Consider the following 17,500-nt stretch of genomic DNA (forward strand, 5'->3'; position numbering starts at 1 on the left):
TCACCTCCTCCATCTCCACCTCCTCCATCTTCACCCCCTCCATCTCCTCCACCTCCTTCATCTTCACCTCCTTCATCTCCACCTCCTTCATCTTCACCTCCTTCATCTCCCTCCCCCTCCATCTTCACCCCCTCCATCTCCACCTCCTTCATCTCCACCTCCTCCATCTCCACCTCCTCCATCTTCACCCCCTCCATCTCCTCCACCTCCTTCATCTTCACCTCCTTCATCTTCACCTCCTCCATCTTCACCCCCTCCATCTCCACCTCCTTCATCTTCACCTCCTTCATCTCCACCTCCTCCATCTTCACCCCCTCCATCTCCTCCACCTCCTTCATCTTCCACCTCCTTCATCTTCACCTCCTTCATCTTCACCTCCTCCATCTCCACCTCCTCCATCTCCACCTCCTTCATCTTCACCTCCTTCATCTCCACCTCCTCCATCTTCACCCCCTCCATCTCCTCCACCTCCTTCATCTTCCACCTCCTTCATCTTCACCTCCTTCATCTTCACCTCCTCCATCTCCACCTCCTTCATCTCCCTCCCCCTCCATCTCCACCTCCTCCATCTCCCTCCCCCTCCATCTTCACCCCCTCCATCTCCACCTCCTCCTTCTCCACCTCCTTCGTCTCCACCTCCTCCATCTTCATCCCCTCCATCTCCACCTCCTTCATCTTCACCTCCTCCATCTCCACCTCCTCCATCTTCACCCCCTCCATCTCCTCCACCCCCTTCATCTTCACCTCCTTCATCTCCACCTTCTCCATCTCCACCTCCTTCATCTTCACCTCCTTCATCTCCCTCCCCCTCCATCTCCACCTCCTCCATCTCCACCTCCTCCATCTCCTCTGTCAGACTCCTCTCATCCTAAAGCGTTGGTTGTCTCAGTGAGATGTGTGAATGTGTTTGGGGCTCTGGACTGTCTCAGTCAGAGTTCAGGTGTTGTGCAGGTGACTGATCTCCTCCTCTCTGTTTGTCAGGCCTCCACCTCCTCCTCAGATGGGATGCTGACTCTGGACCTGATCCAGGAGGAGGAGTCTCTGCCTCCTCAGGGAGCCGATGGCTGCGATGCCTTCAGGGTCGACTTGGACAAATCTCACCTCAGCCCGGACTGTCCCAGGTCAAAGACTGACGGCTCTCTCTCTGCCCGGACCACCGAGGCTTGTGGGAAATCCCAGAGCCTTCCCCGGGAGGTGGCGGTGGTGTGGGAGCAGACGGGCCCCGCTCAAACCCCCCAGCCTGAAAAACGTCTGACAGCGGAGGAGAAAAACCGCTGCGCCTCCATGGATGAGATTCTGACGCAGTCAGAGAGTAAAGCTGTGAAGAACCGGACCCGATCTCCCGGCTCCACGCTGAGCGGCACCGCGGCGCCCATCAGCCGGCTGCAGGACCTGATCAGCCAGAAATTGGAGAAGACGGAGCGGCTGCTGACAGAGGTGCGGGGCGAGGCTGTGGTGGAGCGGGGGAAGATGAAGGGGAAGGAGGCGACTGAAGCAACGCGAGCTGAAGCGGAGAGACTCCTGAAGGAGGCGGCGGCGGCCTGGAGTCAGGCCCGGGAGGTGCTGGAGGAGGTGAAGGAGCTGAGGGCGTTGTACCACCAGCTGGACTCCTCCTCCCCCCTCTCCCCCTCCAACAGCAATAAACTGAACCTAGAACGCAAGAGCCCTAAGTGAGACGCTCCGTACCAAGTGGTTCTGGTACGACCCAGATCATTCCGATCAGGTGAGGCTGGACTCAGATTCTGTTCCTGTTTGACTTCAGACTAAGAACTGGATCAGACCTGGATCAGACCTTTAAATTATTGGGAAACTTTCAGGTATTAGTTTCAGATGTTGGGAGGAACCAGAACCGTCCTACTGACTGATCCGGCTCAGAGCTCAGAACATCTTCCTCCCATAAATAATGTGTAGCGTAAATTTGACTGGTGCGTCTTCCTTGAACAAATTTCCAGGCCTTGAAAAGTCCTAAAAAAATCAGCAGAAACTCTGGAGGAACTGATCTGATGTCCCATCACAGTGAGTGAATGTGCCAAGAGTTCAGACGAGGACAAACCTGATGTTTCTTTGATCATTTGATCTAACCTGAAATCTAACCTGAGTTTCAAACAGCTGACGGTACGAGTGCGGGTCAAATGTTGTTTGAGGGGACAGTTACATGTTTTCATCTCATCATCAGGTCACATTTAAATGGTCTAAAACAGCAGCAGAACTGATGACCTCAGAGGGACCTTGTGTTTACTCGCGTCTCCTCATCCTGTCAAAATGTCTCGAGGAGTTCATGTCAGTTCTGCTTGAGGAGTCTGCGTTCATTAAGACTTTCATGTTATATGATGTATGTTCAGTTTGGTACCTACATAACTGGAGAACCTAAACACTTACTATGCACTTCAAACCATGCAGAGACAGTTCAGCTCAGACTCTGCTGCTTCTTCTTCCTCTCTTCTCTGAATGTTTTCTGGAGCAAGCAGGGGGCGACAACGAAGCAGCCTCAGTCTCAGCAGGAGACTCAGACTCAGGATGTTTCACCAGAACTGAACTGATTCTGACAAAGTTTGAATTCAACCCGACATCCCTCAGAACCCTGAAGCAGACCTGGTGAACCCAGCAGCACCGGAGTCCTGATTGTTCGTCTCTACAGATCAGGACCAGCTGCTCCAGAAGCTAACAGAGCTAACAGTTACGGAGAAGCTAAAACGAATGTAGAAAACAATCAGACTAAAACTACAAACTATGAATATAAAGGAAAGAATGGTTTACAAGCATGATAGCAGTGCAGTCATAATCGAGACAAATGTATGCTAACGTGAGCTAGCAGTCAAACACAAGTCTTATTTTTTGGTGAAATTTCAGTCACTCTTACACCTCCAACCCTTCAGCTGATGAACTAAGCTAGCTTAAAGATTGTGAGCTAATGTTATAGCTTATATTAGCTAACTTATGCTAATGTAGCCTCAGGAAACAAGGAGGCTGTTGCAGTACAAGCTAGCAAGTGGATAAATGACAGGTGCAGTGAGCTAATGCTAAGGCTTATTAACGCAATTATTCTAACTATAAATTTTCAATTAGTTGATGAAAAATGAAACTAACTAAAAAGATAAACTAACAAAATAAATAGAGACTTAATTTCAGTCGATTAATTCATTGATTCATTTAGTCACCTCGCCGTGAACTGTTCACGAAGACTAGCTAACATTAAACTAGCTAAACTTTAGCTGTTAGCAGCTAAACCGGAGGAGGTGTCTGACTGGTTCCCATACTTGTGGCTCAACCTGAAAATAGTGTTTATGAAGTAGAAGCTAAGTGATAAGTAGCTAAAGTGATAACTAGCTAACGTTTAAGCTAGCAAGCTAATTTTAGCTGACTCATCATTTAACTGATAATCAGAACGCTTGTTTTTTCATTCATTTCCAGCATCATGAACTTCTGTGGCTAAATGAGTTAACATGAGCTAAAGGAGCTAACATGAATGAGATAATGTTAGCTAGCTAATGTTAATGTAGCATCATGGCTAAAGGAAACGAGCATTACTGCTGCATTGATGTTAAGCAGAACCTACTGATGAAACTTCTCTTCAGGTATTTTAATATTTGTTTCAATAAAACCTCCAAACAGTCAGAATCATAAATATGATATAAATATATGCTCATCTGTGGTGTTCAGTTATTATTCCAAGATGGCTTCTACATGTCAGCTTCTTACCTGATGGAGCCTCTGGTGTTGATCCTGCTCAGACGATCAGTCAGAGTCCTACACTGTGTAACTGTATGAATATGTATATACAGTCTGTGGTGTAACCGGACGAACTAAACTGCGAGACTTGACTGTAAAACTTTTCATCTTTGACCCTGTGGTGAAGTGACCTGTGAGCATGCTCAGAGGTACTTCAGCAGGTCACATGACTGATGATGGACAGGTGTGAGAGTCAAACAGCTGTGCAGGTTAAAACAATCATCAGAGTTTATTTTTCTAAACAGGATTCAGACTTTTGTACTTTTAGTAAGCCTGAGATCAGCTGTTTCCTGTTTGTTTGACCGCAGCAATAAAGCTGAAGGACGTCACGTGAAGGTACGAAATAAACATTTTATTTTGAAATGTAAGTAAACACTCAAACGAATGAGTATATAGAAACAGAGTTTGACCTTTGACCTCTCACATGTTGGTAATAAATCAAATCATTCTGCTTCCTGTGACTGCTCTCAGCTCAGGTTTGTTTCTTTGATGCCCTCTCACGTCTTCCTGTATGTAGTTTGTGTTCTCTGTTGCACCCAGCAGCGGCTGTAGCCTTAAAGCCAGAGAGGATGATGGGAGATGTAGTCCAGTAGTGCTGTAGGCTGGTTCTGAATGTGCTTAAATAAAACCTGCAAACTGAACTGTGATCACTTCTGTCATTACTGCTAACGAGGAAACATGAAGGCTTTAATTAGACCTGTGTGTGTGTATGTGCGTGTGTTGCTAGGCGACCTGATCTGACTCTCACTGAGAGAATCAACACCTCCAGTTCACACCTGCAATCAACTGAGAGTGTTAATGTGTCAGTTCATGGATCAGTCTGATGGCGTTATAATCTTATTATAATTATAGTTGTTTATTGTAATAATAATGATAATAATAATAATAACTGTTTTGTAAAGACAAGCACCTTTAAAATCAGATGTTTACAAAGTGCTGTGACTGACAGATTACAGAAAGGAAACACAATGCAAACGCAAAAGGTCAACAAGAACAACTACACATGAAAGTGATCAAACACGCAGACCTTAAAGGTAAAGCAACAAAGCAATGCAAATAAAGAGATACAAAAAAGAATAAAAGCAATAAAAGATGATAAAGAGATGATGAGAAGACGACGTCACATCCGAGGAAATAAAACAGTATGAAAAGTAAAGGATAAATAAGTAAATAAATAAAAGCAATAAAGGACGGTAAGAACAGATGAATGAATTAAAGGACACATACAAGTCTGTAAAAGTGAGTTTTAAGAGGTGATTTAAAAGGTGTCTCTGACTCTGCAGCCTCATCTCCTCAGGCAGCTCGTTCAGAGTCGACAGAAGCTCACCTTTAGATATGAGCCTCGACTTTGGAACGACCAGAAGAGCCCCACCTGAGGATGTAAGGGCGTGAGATGGCTCATTAGGGGTCAGCATGTCTAAAATGTAATTCAGGGCAGTAAAATCTTAAAATCGGGAGCCCGTGCAGAGAAGGCTCGCCCGGGGTCATGTGATGTCGTCTGTTTAACCAGTGAGAAGCTGAGCTGCTGCGCTCTGGACCAGCTGCAGGCGAGAGAGAGACTTTTGGCTCACACCGAAAAGGAGTGAGTTATAGTCGTCCAGTCGAGTGTGAGAGTGTGTGTGTGTGTGTGTGTGTGTGTGTGTGTGTGTGTGTGTGTGCGTGTCGTATTGAAATAGTTTTGTTTGTGTTTGTTCGCCTCAGCAGAAACTTGCCTGATAAACAAATCAGCTGAGTTCTTAACGTGTTAAAGCTCCGCCCCATCCTCTGAGGTCAGAGGTCAGACTGGGTTGGTCAGCATCTGGCTGCTCTGTTGCCATGGAGACAAGTTTAATGTAAAGCAGAAGGTTTGCAACATGTTTGCATGAGACGTTCATGAAATCAGCTGTAGAATGTTTCACTTGTTTGGATGAGAATCGATCTGTGTGTTTATCTGAATCAGAAGTCAGAACTCGATCAGTTTCAGATTTCACTTCTAGCTTTTCTTTACCTTTTCTTTACCTTTTCTTTACCTCTTTCTTTACCTTTTCTTTACCTTTTCTTTACCTCTTTCTTTACCTTTCTTTACCTTTTCTTTACCTTTTCTTTACCTTTTTCTTTACCTTTTCTTTACCTTTTCTTTACCTTTTTCTTTACCTTTTCTTTACCTTTTCTTTACCTCTTTCTTTACCTTTTCTTTACCTTTTCTTTACCTCTTTCTTTACCTTTTCTTTACCTTTTCTTTACCTCTTTCTTTACCTTTCTTTACCTTTTCTTTACCTTTTCTTTACCTTTTCTTTACCTCTTTCTTTACCTTTTCTTTACCTCTTTCTTTACCTTTTCTTTACCTTTTCTTTACCTCTTTCTTTACCTTTTCTTTACCTTTTCTTTACCTTTTCTTTACCTCTTTCTTTACCTTTCTTTACCTTTTCTTTACCTTTTCTTTACCTCTTTCTTTACCTTTCTTTACCTTTTCTTTACCTTTTTCTTTACCTTTTCTTTACCTTTTCTTTACCTCTTTCTTTACCTTTTCTTTACCTTTTCTTTACCTCTTTCTTTACCTTTCTTTACCTTTTCTTTACCTTTTCTTTACCTTTTCTTTACTCTTTCTTTACCTTTTCTTTACCTCTTTCTTTACCTCTTTCTTTACCTTTTCTTTACCTCTTTCTTTACCTTTTCTTTACCTCTTTCTTTACCTTTTCTTTACCTTTTCCTTACCTTTTCTTTTACTCTTTCTTTACCTTTTCTTTACCTTTTCTTTTACTCTTTCTTTACCTTTTCTTTACCTTTTCTTTACCTTTTCTTTACCTTTTCCTTACCTTTTCTTTACCTCTTTCTTTACCTTTCTTTACCTTTTCTTTACCTTTTCTTTACCTTTTCTTTACCTCTTTCTTTAACTCTTTCTTTACCTTTTCTTAAACTCTTTCTTTAGCTCTTTACCTTTTCTTTAGCTCTTTACCTTTTCTTTAACTCTTTCTTTACCTTTTCTTTACCTCTTTCTTTACTCTTTCTTTAGCTCTTTACCTTTTCTTTAACTCTTTCTTTACCTTTTCTTTAACTCTTTCTTTAGCTCTTTACCTTTTCTTTAGCTCTTTACCTCTTTCTTTAACTCTTTCTTTAGCTCTTTACCTTTTCTTTAACTCTTTCTTTACCTCTTTCTTTACCTTTTCTTAAACTCTTTCTTTACCTTTTCTTTAGCTCTTTACCTTTTCTTTAACTCTTTCTTTACCTTTTCCTTAACTCTTTCTTTACCTTTTCTTTACCTTTTCTTTACCTTTTCTTTTACTCTTTCTTTACCTTTTCTTTACCTTTTCCTTACCTTTTCCTTAACTCTTTCTTTACCTTTTCTTTACCTTTTCCTTACCTTTTCCTTAACTCTTTCTTTACCTTTTCCTTACCTTTTCCTTAACTCTTTGTTTACCTTTTCTTTACCTTTTCTTTTACTCTTTCTTTACCTTTTCCTTAACTCTTTGTTTACCTTTTCTTTACCTTTTCTTTACCTCTTTCTTTACCTTTTCTTTACCTTTTCTTTTACTCTTTCTTTACCTTTTCTTTACCTTTTCTTTACCTTTTCTTTTACTCTTTCTTTACCTTTTCTTTACCTTTTCTTTACCTCTTTCTTTAACTCTTTCTTTACCTTTTCTTAAACTCTTTCTTTAGCTCTTTACCTTTTCTTTAGCTCTTTACCTTTTCTTTAACTCTTTCTTTACCTTTTCTTTAACTCTTTCTTTACTCTTTCTTTAGCTCTTTACCTTTTCTTTAACTCTTTCTTTACCTTTTCTTTAACTCTTTCTTTAGCTCTTTACCTTTTCTTTAGCTCTTTACCTCTTTCTTTAACTCTTTCTTTAGCTCTTTACCTTTTCTTTAACTCTTTCTTTACCTCTTTCTTTACCTTTTCTTAAACTCTTTCTTTACCTTTTCTTTAGCTCTTTACCTTTTCTTTAACTCTTTCTTTACCTTTTCTTTAGCTCTTTCTTTTCCTTTCTTTACCTTTTCTTTAACTCTTTCTTTACCTCTTTCTTTACCTTTTCTTTAACTCTTTCTTTCCCTTTTCTTTACCTTTCTTTAGCTCTTTACCTTTTCTTTAACTCTGTCTTTACCTTTTCCTTAACTCTTTCTTTACCTTTTCCTTACCTTTTCCTTAACTCTCTTTACCTTTTCCTTACCTTTTCCTTAACTCTTTCTTTACCTTTTCCTTACCTTTTCCTTAACTCTCTTTACCTTTTCCTTACCTTTTCCTTAACTCTTTCTTTACCTTTTCTTTACCTTTTCTTTTACTCTTTCTTTACCTTTTCCTTAACTCTTTGTTTACCTTTTCTTTACCTTTTCTTTACCTCTTTCTTTACCTTTTCTTTTACTCTTTCTTTACCTTTTCTTTACCTTTTCTTTTACTCTTTCTTTATCTTTTCTTTACCTCTTTCTTTTCCTTTCTTTACCTCTTTCTTTACCTCTTTCTTTTCCTTTCTCTACCTTTTCTTTAACTCTTTCTTTACCTTTTCTTTAACTCTTTCTTTACCTTTTCTTAAACTCTTTCTTTAGCTCTTTACCTTTTCTTTAACTCTTTCTTTACCTTTTCTTTAACTCTTTCTTTAGCTCTTTACCTCTTTCTTTAACTCTTTCTTTAGCTCTTTACCTCTTTCTTTAACTCTTTCTTTAGCTCTTTACCTCTTTCTTTAACTCTTTCTTTAGCTCTTTACCTTTTCTTTAACTCTTTCTTTACCTTTTCTTTAACTCTTTCTTTAGCTCTTTACCTCTTTCTTTAACTCTTTCTTTAGCTCTTTACCTCTTTCTTTAACTCTTTCTTTAGCTCTTTACCTTTTCTTTAACTCTTTCTTTACCTTTTCTTAAACTCTTTCTTTAGCTCTTTACCTTTTCTTTAACTCTTTCTTTAGCTCTTTACCTCTTTCTTTAGCTCTTTACCTCTTTCTTTAACTCTTTCTTTAGCTCTTTACCTCTTTCTTTAACTCTTTCTTTAGCTCTTTACCTTTTCTTTAACTCTTTCTTTACCTTTTCTTTACCTCTTTCTTTACCTTTTCTTTACCTCTTTCTTTACCTTTTCTTTACCTTTTCCTTACCTTTTCTTTTACTCTTTCTTTACCTTTTCTTTACCTTTTCTTTTACTCTTTCTTTACCTTTTCTTTACCTTTTCCTTACCTTTTCCTTAACTCTTTCTTTACCTTTTCCTTACCTTTTCCTTAACTCTTTCTTTACCTTTTCTTTACCTTTTCTTTACCTTTTCCTTACCTTTTCTTTTACTCTTTCTTTACCTTTTCTTTACCTTTTCCTTACCTTTTCTTTTACTCTTTCTTTACCTTTTCTTTACCTTTTCTTTTACTCTTTCTTTACCTTTTCTTTACCTTTTCTTTTACTCTTTCTTTACCTTTTCTTTACCTTTTCCTTACCTTTTCCTTACCTTTTCTTTTACTCTTTCTTTACCTTTTCTTTACCTTTTCTTTTACTCTTTCTTTACCTTTTCTTTACCTTTTCCTTACCTTTTCTTTTACTCTTTCTTTACCTTTTCTTTACCTTTTCTTTTACTCTTTCTTTACCTTTTCTTTACCTTTTCCTTACCTTTTCCTTAACTCTTTCTTTACCTTTTCCTTACCTTTTCCTTAACTCTTTCTTTACCTTTTCTTTACCTTTTCTTTTACTCTTTCTTTACCTTTTCCTTAACTCTTTGTTTACCTTTTCTTTACCTTTTCTTTACCTCTTTCTTTACCTTTTCTTTACCTTTTCTTTTACTCTTTCTTTACCTTTTCTTTACCCTTTCTTTACCTTTTCTTTTACTCTTTCTTTACCTTTTCTTTACCTCTTTCTTTTCCTTTCTTTACCTCTTTCTTTTCCTTTCTTTACCTCTTTCTTTACCTTTTCTTTACCTTTTCCTTACCTTTTCCTTAACTCTTTCTTTACCTTTTCCTTACCTTTTCCTTACCTTTTCTTTAACTCTTTCTTTACCTTTTCTTTACCTTTTCTTTTACTCTTTCTTTACCTTTTCCTTAACTCTTTGTTTACCTTTTCTTTACCTTTTCTTTACCTCTTTCTTTACCTTTTCTTTACCTTTTCTTTTACTCTTTCTTTACCTTTTCTTTACCTTTTCTTTTACTCTTTCTTTACCTTTTCTTTACCTTTTCTTTACCTCTTTCTTTAACTCTTTCTTTACCTTTTCTTAAACTCTTTCTTTAGCTCTTTACCTTTTCTTTAACTCTTTCTTTACCTTTTCTTTAACTCTTTCTTTACTCTTTCTTTAGCTCTTTACCTTTTCTTTAACTCTTTCTTTACCTTTTCTTTAACTCTTTCTTTAGCTCTTTACCTTTTCTTTAGCTCTTTACCTCTTTCTTTAGCTCTTTACCTTTTCTTTAACTCTTTCTTTACCTCTTTCTTTACCTTTTCTTAAACTCTTTCTTTACCTTTTCTTTAGCTCTTTACCTTTTCTTTAACTCTTTCTTTACCTCTTTCTTTACCTTTTCTTTAACTCTTTCTTTCCCTTTTCTTTACCTTTCTTTAGCTCTTTACCTTTTCTTTAACTCTGTCTTTACCTTTTCCTTAACTCTTTCTTTACCTTTTCCTTAACTCTCTTTACCTTTTCCTTACCTTTTCCTTAACTCTTTCTTTACCTTTTCCTTACCTTTTCCTTAACTCTCTTTACCTTTTCCTTACCTTTTCCTTAACTCTTTCTTTACCTTTTCTTTACCTTTTCTTTTACTCTTTCTTTACCTTTTCTTTTACTCTTTCTTTACCTTTTCCTTAACTCTTTGTTTACCTTTTCTTTACCTCTTTCTTTACCTTTTCTTTAACTCTTTCTTTAGCTCTTTACCTCTTTCTTTAACTCTTTCTTTAGCTCTTTACCTTTTCTTTAACTCTTTCTTTACCTTTTCTTTACCTTTTCTTTTACTCTTTCTTTACCTTTTCCTTAACTCTTTGTTTACCTTTTCTTTACCTCTTTCTTTACCTTTTCTTTTACTCTTTCTTTACCTTTTCTTTACCTCTTTCTTTTCCTTTCTTTACCTCTTTCTTTTCCTTTCTCTACCTTTTCTTTAACTCTTTCTTTACCTTTTCTTTAACTCTTTCTTTACCTTTTCTTAAACTCTTTCTTTAGCTCTTTACCTTTTCTTTAACTCTTTCTTTAGCTCTTTACCTCTTTCTTTAACTCTTTCTTTAGCTCTTTACCTCTTTCTTTAACTCTTTCTTTAGCTCTTTACCTTTTCTTTAACTCTTTCTTTACCTTTTCTTAAACTCTTTCTTTACCTTTTCTTTAGCTCTTTACCTTTTCTTTAACTCTTTCTTTACCTTTTCTTTAGCTCTTTACCTCTTTCTTTACCTATATTCTGTGATTGACAACATTTCAAAGCTTCATGTATTTTTAACACAAATAAAAAACACTCAAACATTGAAGCCGTTTGTGTTGTGAGCTGAGCTGCAGCGCCACCATGTGGTCAACACAGGAAACGCATCAGACTCAACATGTTAGAAACGTTTTCAACTTTTAATGATTACTGAACTTTTACTCACTTTGTCTTTTAGTGAGTTTTAAAACTTAGTAAAAAAAAAGTCTTAACTGTTCACTGATGTTTACCTGAGCGACCTGACTCTAAGAAACAGGTAACAGCTGATGGATCACACAGACTCTGAGGTTTGGTTTGATTTTATTGAAAAACTCTGGTTACAGCTTCACGTCAGACAGGAATAAAAAAATAAAATTAAAGTTTCAAACAGACGACGACAGAGACCTACAGAGACCGCTGCTATTTACACAGAGCGGGACCGGGACCGGGACCGGGACCAGATCCACAGGGACCCAGAAGAGCCGGACTGACACAGAGAGCCGCAGACTGACAGGTGAGGGGGCGGAGCTTATGCATGTCTGGACTGAAAGAGACTGTGTGATGTCACGTTTTCTAACATGAAGTGGATTCACTTAAACTACTGCAGGCCAAAAGAAGATGACTAAAAGTGGAGCTGATTTACTGGCCGCGTGTAAATCAGAGCTTCAGGCTGCAGAAATGGATCCACACTCACTACAAATGAAACATGTCCACATGTACTTTGTACTGCTTTGACCTTTGCCTGAACAACTTATTAACCTCAGATCAGAATCAAGTCTCTGCTACATTAGCACTGTCGCTAAGGTGGCAGCAGCAGATGGTCTGATTCCTACTGTCAGCGAACACACCGTCAGCTCACACTGTAACACTCCGTGTGTGTTGTTACACAAGCTCTACTTTCTTCTGTTTACACGTTACCTCTGTGTCCTACACTAAAGAGTGTACCTGAAGGCATCGTGTTGAAGCTGCGCTGCGTTCACTGTCCACCCGGGGTTACAGTCGAGACTCCACACACAGATCTGTTTGAGGACGAGGTGCTAACGCTAGCTAACATTAGCTTGTGGTTTGTCTTTACTGATTAAAACATGTTAGATAAAAAACTGTTTATAAAATCTGATCTGAGCGTTTCTGTCAGTCTGCGGCTCTGAGGTCAGCTGGCGGGGTCAGGGGTCACTGTAGTGGGGTGGGGGGTGTTATAGTGTGAAGGTGGCTGGACTATTCGTCATCGTCATCGTCACCTTCATCCTCTGCGTCTCTCTTTCTCTTCTCCCCCCGAACATCCGCACCGTCCACATCTGACAGGAACACAGAAGGGTTTTCAAATTAAAGCAATTTTTAAACATTAACAATATTTTGAGAGCAGATTTTTAGATCCTCGATTTTAGTGTTTACCTCCATCTTCCTCGTCCTCCTCATCCTCCTCCTCTTCTTCTACATAGTCTCCGTCATCTTCCTCATCCTGACAGGAAGGACAAACGTGTCAGCTTCAAACTAAAACGTCTCACATCTCCACCCCCTCTGTGTGCTGCACACTCACCTGGATGCCCTCCTTCATCAGGTAGGACAGGCCCACCTCGTCTTCGTCTCCTTCAGAGGCGTCCTCGTCTTCCTCGTCCTCTTCATCATCCTCGTCATCATCGTCATCGTCTCCGTGTGGACCGGCCTCATCATCATCGTCTGGAACCAGAGTTTAGTTCTTTGATTATATTTGGAGTCAGACGGTTTATACGTAAAGCAGCTGGTGTAATAAACTTTTGTCTCTGATGTTACGTTCAGGCAAATCAGTAAATCACAGCGTCTGTTCCTCTCTCACCGTTGTCGGCCTCGGAGTCGGGCACCTCATTGTCCTCCTGGTCATATCCATCCAGGTAGGTGAGGTGAGGCAGCAGCTCGAACACGTTCTCTCTGTAGTCATCCAGCGTGGAAACCTCACAGCTGTACAGGTCCAGACTCTTCAGGTTCTTCAGGTTCTGCTGCAGAACGAGCCGAGAACAGAGTCAGGAACACGTTCTACACTGCTGCTGAGCTCGGACTACATACAGGGACGCTCTTATTGTGAAAACTACAGTCATTGAACTTTCCATAAGCGCAAGTATCTGCTTCAGACCGACACAAGAAGCTGTTCTGCTGCAGACTGAGCCCACCTGAGGGCTCCAACACGGCAAGGACACACGGTAAAGGTGTGTTTGGGTAGAAGAAGGGGCGGGGCGTCGATACTGCGGCTCCACCAGCCGATCTCTACTGCACACACTCTGGATACACGAGCAAGATGGCAGCGCCCGCTCTGGGGGGAATTGGGCTTTATGTTTGTACAATGAGAGGAGGTGGAGACGCGGCGGCCATCTTTATTTACAGTCAATGTTAGACTCTGTGTCAGGCTCACCAGAACCTCGATGCTGCTCATCTCCTTGATCTTGTTCCCACTCAGGTTCAGGTACGTCAGGTTGGGACATTTCTCTGCCAGCGAGTCCAGACCTCCTGAGATGATGTTATCACTCACCTCCAGCTAACACACACACACACACACACACACACACACACACACACACACACACACACACACACACACACACACACACACACACACACACACACACACACACACACACACACACACACACACACACACACACACACACACACACACACACACACACACACACACACACAGAGCAGGTTACTCAGGTAGAAACATCTGCTTATCACAGCCACACAGAAATAAACTGTTGCATTGTGGGAAACAGGAAGTGCGGGCTGACCTTGCGTAGTTTGGGCAGTGAGGGCAGTTTGGAGAGCGAGCTGAGGCCCACGTTCACCATGCTGAGGATCTCCAGCTCTGTGTACTCGTCTGTCAGACCCTCCACCTCTCCGTCAGCAGAGTGACAGTTATCCACCACCAGCTCCACCACCTGTGTGCACATGAACATGCGCACACACACACACACACACAGGAAACTGTTAGAAACATGCAGTGGATAAGACTATCAGCTGATTCATGACAATAAAACTAAAATGTTTAGAAATGTAACATTGACGTCACTCTGCAGTTTGTCCACCAGAGGGCAGCAATGAGGTTCACATTTTCAACATGTATATTTCTCTGTCACGGGAGGGAAACTTTATCAGAAATATTGTATTTACAGTATTGTGGTGATATTCGTCCATCAGACACACACATGCAGCATAATTGATCTCCTGCAGTTACAGTGACGTGTTGTCTCACACACTCTGTATGTAGCTGGGTGGACAATAAAACAAACACTCAGCATGATTACCGTATCTTTTATTACTGTAAAAGTCACTTACTGCAGCACTGCAGGGCCTGAACACCAGCTGTCTGAGTTAACCGTTAGTACCTGTCCCCCATCAGACCACATGAGTGCATGTCTACGTAAAATAACACTACAAGTCTGGTCAAACCTGGACTGGAACAACAAGGCTGCAGAGGCTGGTTTAAATACAGGACCTTTTAAAGCACGTGTTGTAAAAAATAAAACACAACGCTTTCATCATCCAGACCACATTAGACCAGGTCCTGTTTCTCATGAGTCAAACCTGGACCCGATCATCATTAGACTCTGGAGACGATTTAAATCACTGTTCATGTTGGTGAAACTTAGTCTATAAAAACACACATTCAACATTAGGACCACTGTGAGACAAGCGGAAGTACCGCCCCCTTTATGGGTAGATACATCTCACCTTATAAACATTCTTTGATGAGTGACAGAAACACACACCCTAGTGTAGTGTATATGTAAAGGCTAGGGACAAGAGTTGAAAATTAGCGAAAGCTATAAACTCTCTGTGCAACACATCAGTCTCGTGCTATCGTTTAATTGTGGTATATTGCGTCCCTATTAAAAAAAATTCAATTCAATAGATCTGGAAACGAACGACCACCGACAGATTTAAGTCGTTTTAACTTTGTCGTCATTAGTAATGGAGGGAAACGCTGCTTACAGCTGGGATAAGAGTCGCTTCACCAGACTCCATTCAAAAAACATCCTGTTCAGATCAGTCTCGTCGTTTACGTTACAACCTGCAGTTCTCCGGGTCACGTTAAACCTGCCAAACACACTTAACTTAATGTTATACTGATTTATTTCACGCACTGTTGAATATATTTACAACCGCAAATTACACCATCAAAACACAGAAAGAGTGGGCGGGAACATCCGGGAGAACCGTAATTAAAAGTTATGTCTAATCCAAATGAAGGACTGCTGGTGAACATAATGTGCGCCGAACTGACCAGAAGCATTAGAGCTGTGATAACAATTAAATGTTGCTGTGACAGAGAATCGCTTTGACCTGTAAAAGACTGAACTAATAAAACTGGGATTTAAGAATGGAGTCCGGCTTGACGCGCCATCAGATTACAGGCAGCGTGGATAACCAACTATTTAACACCGAAAATGGAGCCTGTTCAGAAGTCGGTCGACCTGAAGGGTTTTGACAAAAGTAACCGGCATCAAACAAGCACGCGCAGGTGTATTTTTTTTCCGTACCACCCCAGACACCTAATCCAAACCACCGGGCTAACATGAGGGCTGGGCAAGCGCCAGTTTAGCCTGTTAGCTCGTATGCTAGCTGAAGAAGGCTCGCGCGAAGCTCCAGGGAGTCTTCACAAGCGAGCGAGAACTCCGAGCGCGAGAGAGAGCCTGCACGCGAAGGGCTCCTCTTTCGGCGGCCGGATGAGTTTCCTCCATGTTGGAGCTGCGCTGAAGTTGTTTTCTGGGTCAAAATGTCGGCAGAGATAATTTTACTGATACAGCAGAGGGAACGTCTGTTCATGCTGAATGTTTTCAGCATCGTCATTTCGCTCGAGTCTGCATCCTTCACCCATTTCTCCTGGAAATAAATAAATATTAGTCGGTAGTGTTGTAGTTACACACCTCAGCGGGCTTTCTGTTCCTCAGCTCCAGGCTGATCCTCTTCTTCATCTCCATGTTGGAGCCGAGCGGAGGACACAAAAACAAAGGATAACAAAGGAAAACTGAAAATAAAACACGGTTCAGTGCGGCGCGCTCTCACGGTGGGCTTCCTTCACCAACAGCTTTCAGGCGGTCACTAAACCTCCATGTTCGCTCGCGCCCGACCTCCACACGAAGACCACGCCCCGTTTGTGATGAATATTCATATATTTTCTGACTCTCGCTTTCTATTGGCCAAATTATGAGCCACTCACCGAGTCCCTCCCCCAGAATCTCACAATGCAAGACTCTTCTCTTCGATTAGTTGAATCTTTAAAGCCGTTACTTCGTTGTAACCAATGAGAAGGCGAACATGAAACATTTAAACTGTACATACAGCGTCTCTTTGTCCTCATTGGCGCCATATTTGACTGATAGCTTCAAGTTTGTAAGAAGTACAAAAACAAGTACAGTTTCCTCTCAGGTTTTTGATACAACTTTACACTTGTGTTACTGTACAGAATAAAACTATCAACAAAAACCAAACTGTCAAACACAAGTTCATTCCGTCTTATAAACAACAAAACAACTAAAACTATCTCCGACAGTTGATTGACGGTGTGTTCAGGTGCTGCTCTGTTTGTCATGACTCTGCTCCAGTCGTGACATCAGCATACAACAACAGCGAACTTTTCCCAGCACATTAATGAACATGGTGTTACTAACATGTTACACACACACAGTCAGCTGTCCACATACTTTGGTCATGTACTGACAATGTAAGGATGAAAGTTAATTCTTAATTTAAGAATATTTTTGAATGATAAACTCTGATCATTAATAAAGTCAGATTTTTTATTAAACGCCTGAAGTAAATGTATTAATTTAAAGATTATGTTTCTGGTTGTTTTGTGCAGTTTAACAACATAATATGCTGAACAGCTGCAGTGCCTTTAAGCAGCTGACTGAGAAATGAAGGACAATAATCACAGAAGAAGAAGGTTGTTTTATCATAAAAGTTTATTTTGAAGAATCTGCAGATTTTACAGTTATAGACCCTTTCAGTATAAAAGCATTTTTAAAATATAAAATGTGAGAAAAAAGGTGAAAGAGAAAAAAAAGTAATAACGGAGGGAACCTGAATCAGAAAGTAAACAGGATATGATGTCATCAAGAGTAGGAAACGAGTCTTTGGCAGATAATCATTAAAAATAAATAATGAATAGACTTTCGGCCTCGTGTTAAAGGAACAGTGCGACAAAAGACAAAGACAGAAACAGGACGTCGCTATATCGATGGAACAGCTGATTTTTGGCAGGAACACAGGGTCAGCTTACACAAACTACAACAACAGAGATCATATCAGGTGACAGCAACTAATGTCATCAGAGCTGGTTCTCCGGGGGTCCGTTTCAGAAAGCAGGTTTAGTGAAAACCCCGAGTTTGTTAACCCTGAAATGAGGGAAACCTCGGGTTTGCCGTTTCAGAAAGAGAAGTAACTTTAACTCTGAGTTGGTTACTATGGTAACTGTGTCTGTGAACCTCACCTGGTCGCGA

General features: G+C 40.5%; 2 protein-coding genes across 2 annotated transcripts in view; one reads left to right on the plus strand and one right to left on the minus strand.

The window, feature by feature from the left end:
• Positions 1–4,370, plus strand: part of plekho1b (pleckstrin homology domain containing, family O member 1b) — a 17,438-nt gene extending 13,068 nt beyond the window's left edge. The window contains exon 6 of the mRNA XM_069679137.1: positions 982–4,370. Within this exon, the coding sequence (XP_069535238.1) occupies positions 982–1,674 (693 nt within the window). The 3' untranslated portion in view covers positions 1,675–4,370. The remainder of the gene's footprint in view (positions 1–981) is intronic.
• Positions 4,371–11,331: 6,961 nt separating this feature from the next.
• LOC138606736 (acidic leucine-rich nuclear phosphoprotein 32 family member E-like) lies at positions 11,332–16,124 on the minus strand. The gene is made up of 7 exons (XM_069679164.1): positions 15,926–16,124; positions 13,787–13,936; positions 13,411–13,533; positions 12,841–13,000; positions 12,565–12,704; positions 12,420–12,486; positions 11,332–12,322 (listed from the first exon to the last, which is right to left on the minus strand). Exons 1-7 carry the CDS (start codon positions 15,977–15,979, stop codon positions 12,243–12,245), a joined length of 774 nt encoding a protein of 257 aa, XP_069535265.1. The 5' UTR covers positions 15,980–16,124; the 3' UTR covers positions 11,332–12,242.
• Positions 16,125–17,500: the final 1,376 nt, after the last annotated feature.

This window comes from Semicossyphus pulcher, unplaced genomic scaffold (genome assembly GCF_022749685.1).
Source record: "Semicossyphus pulcher isolate SPU_LCO1_2020_fin unplaced genomic scaffold, fSemPul1.0.p SCAF_30, whole genome shotgun sequence".
NCBI lineage: Eukaryota > Metazoa > Chordata > Actinopteri > Labriformes > Labridae > Semicossyphus > Semicossyphus pulcher.

Bases quoted from the DNA above. Each gene is read 5' to 3' on its own strand.
- LOC138606736 (XM_069679164.1), bottom strand. From the start codon at position 15,979: ATGGAGATGAAGAAGAGGATCAGCCTGGAGCTGAGGAACAGAAAGCCC. The intron at 13,001-13,410 runs GTGAGCCTGACA...CTCGTTCTGCAG, and splicing joins TGAGCAGCATCGAGGTTCTG to CAGAACCTGAAGAACCTGAA. The intron at 12,705-12,840 runs GTGAGAGAGGAA...CTCTGGTTCCAG, and splicing joins CGACTCCGAGGCCGACAACG to ACGATGATGATGAGGCCGGT.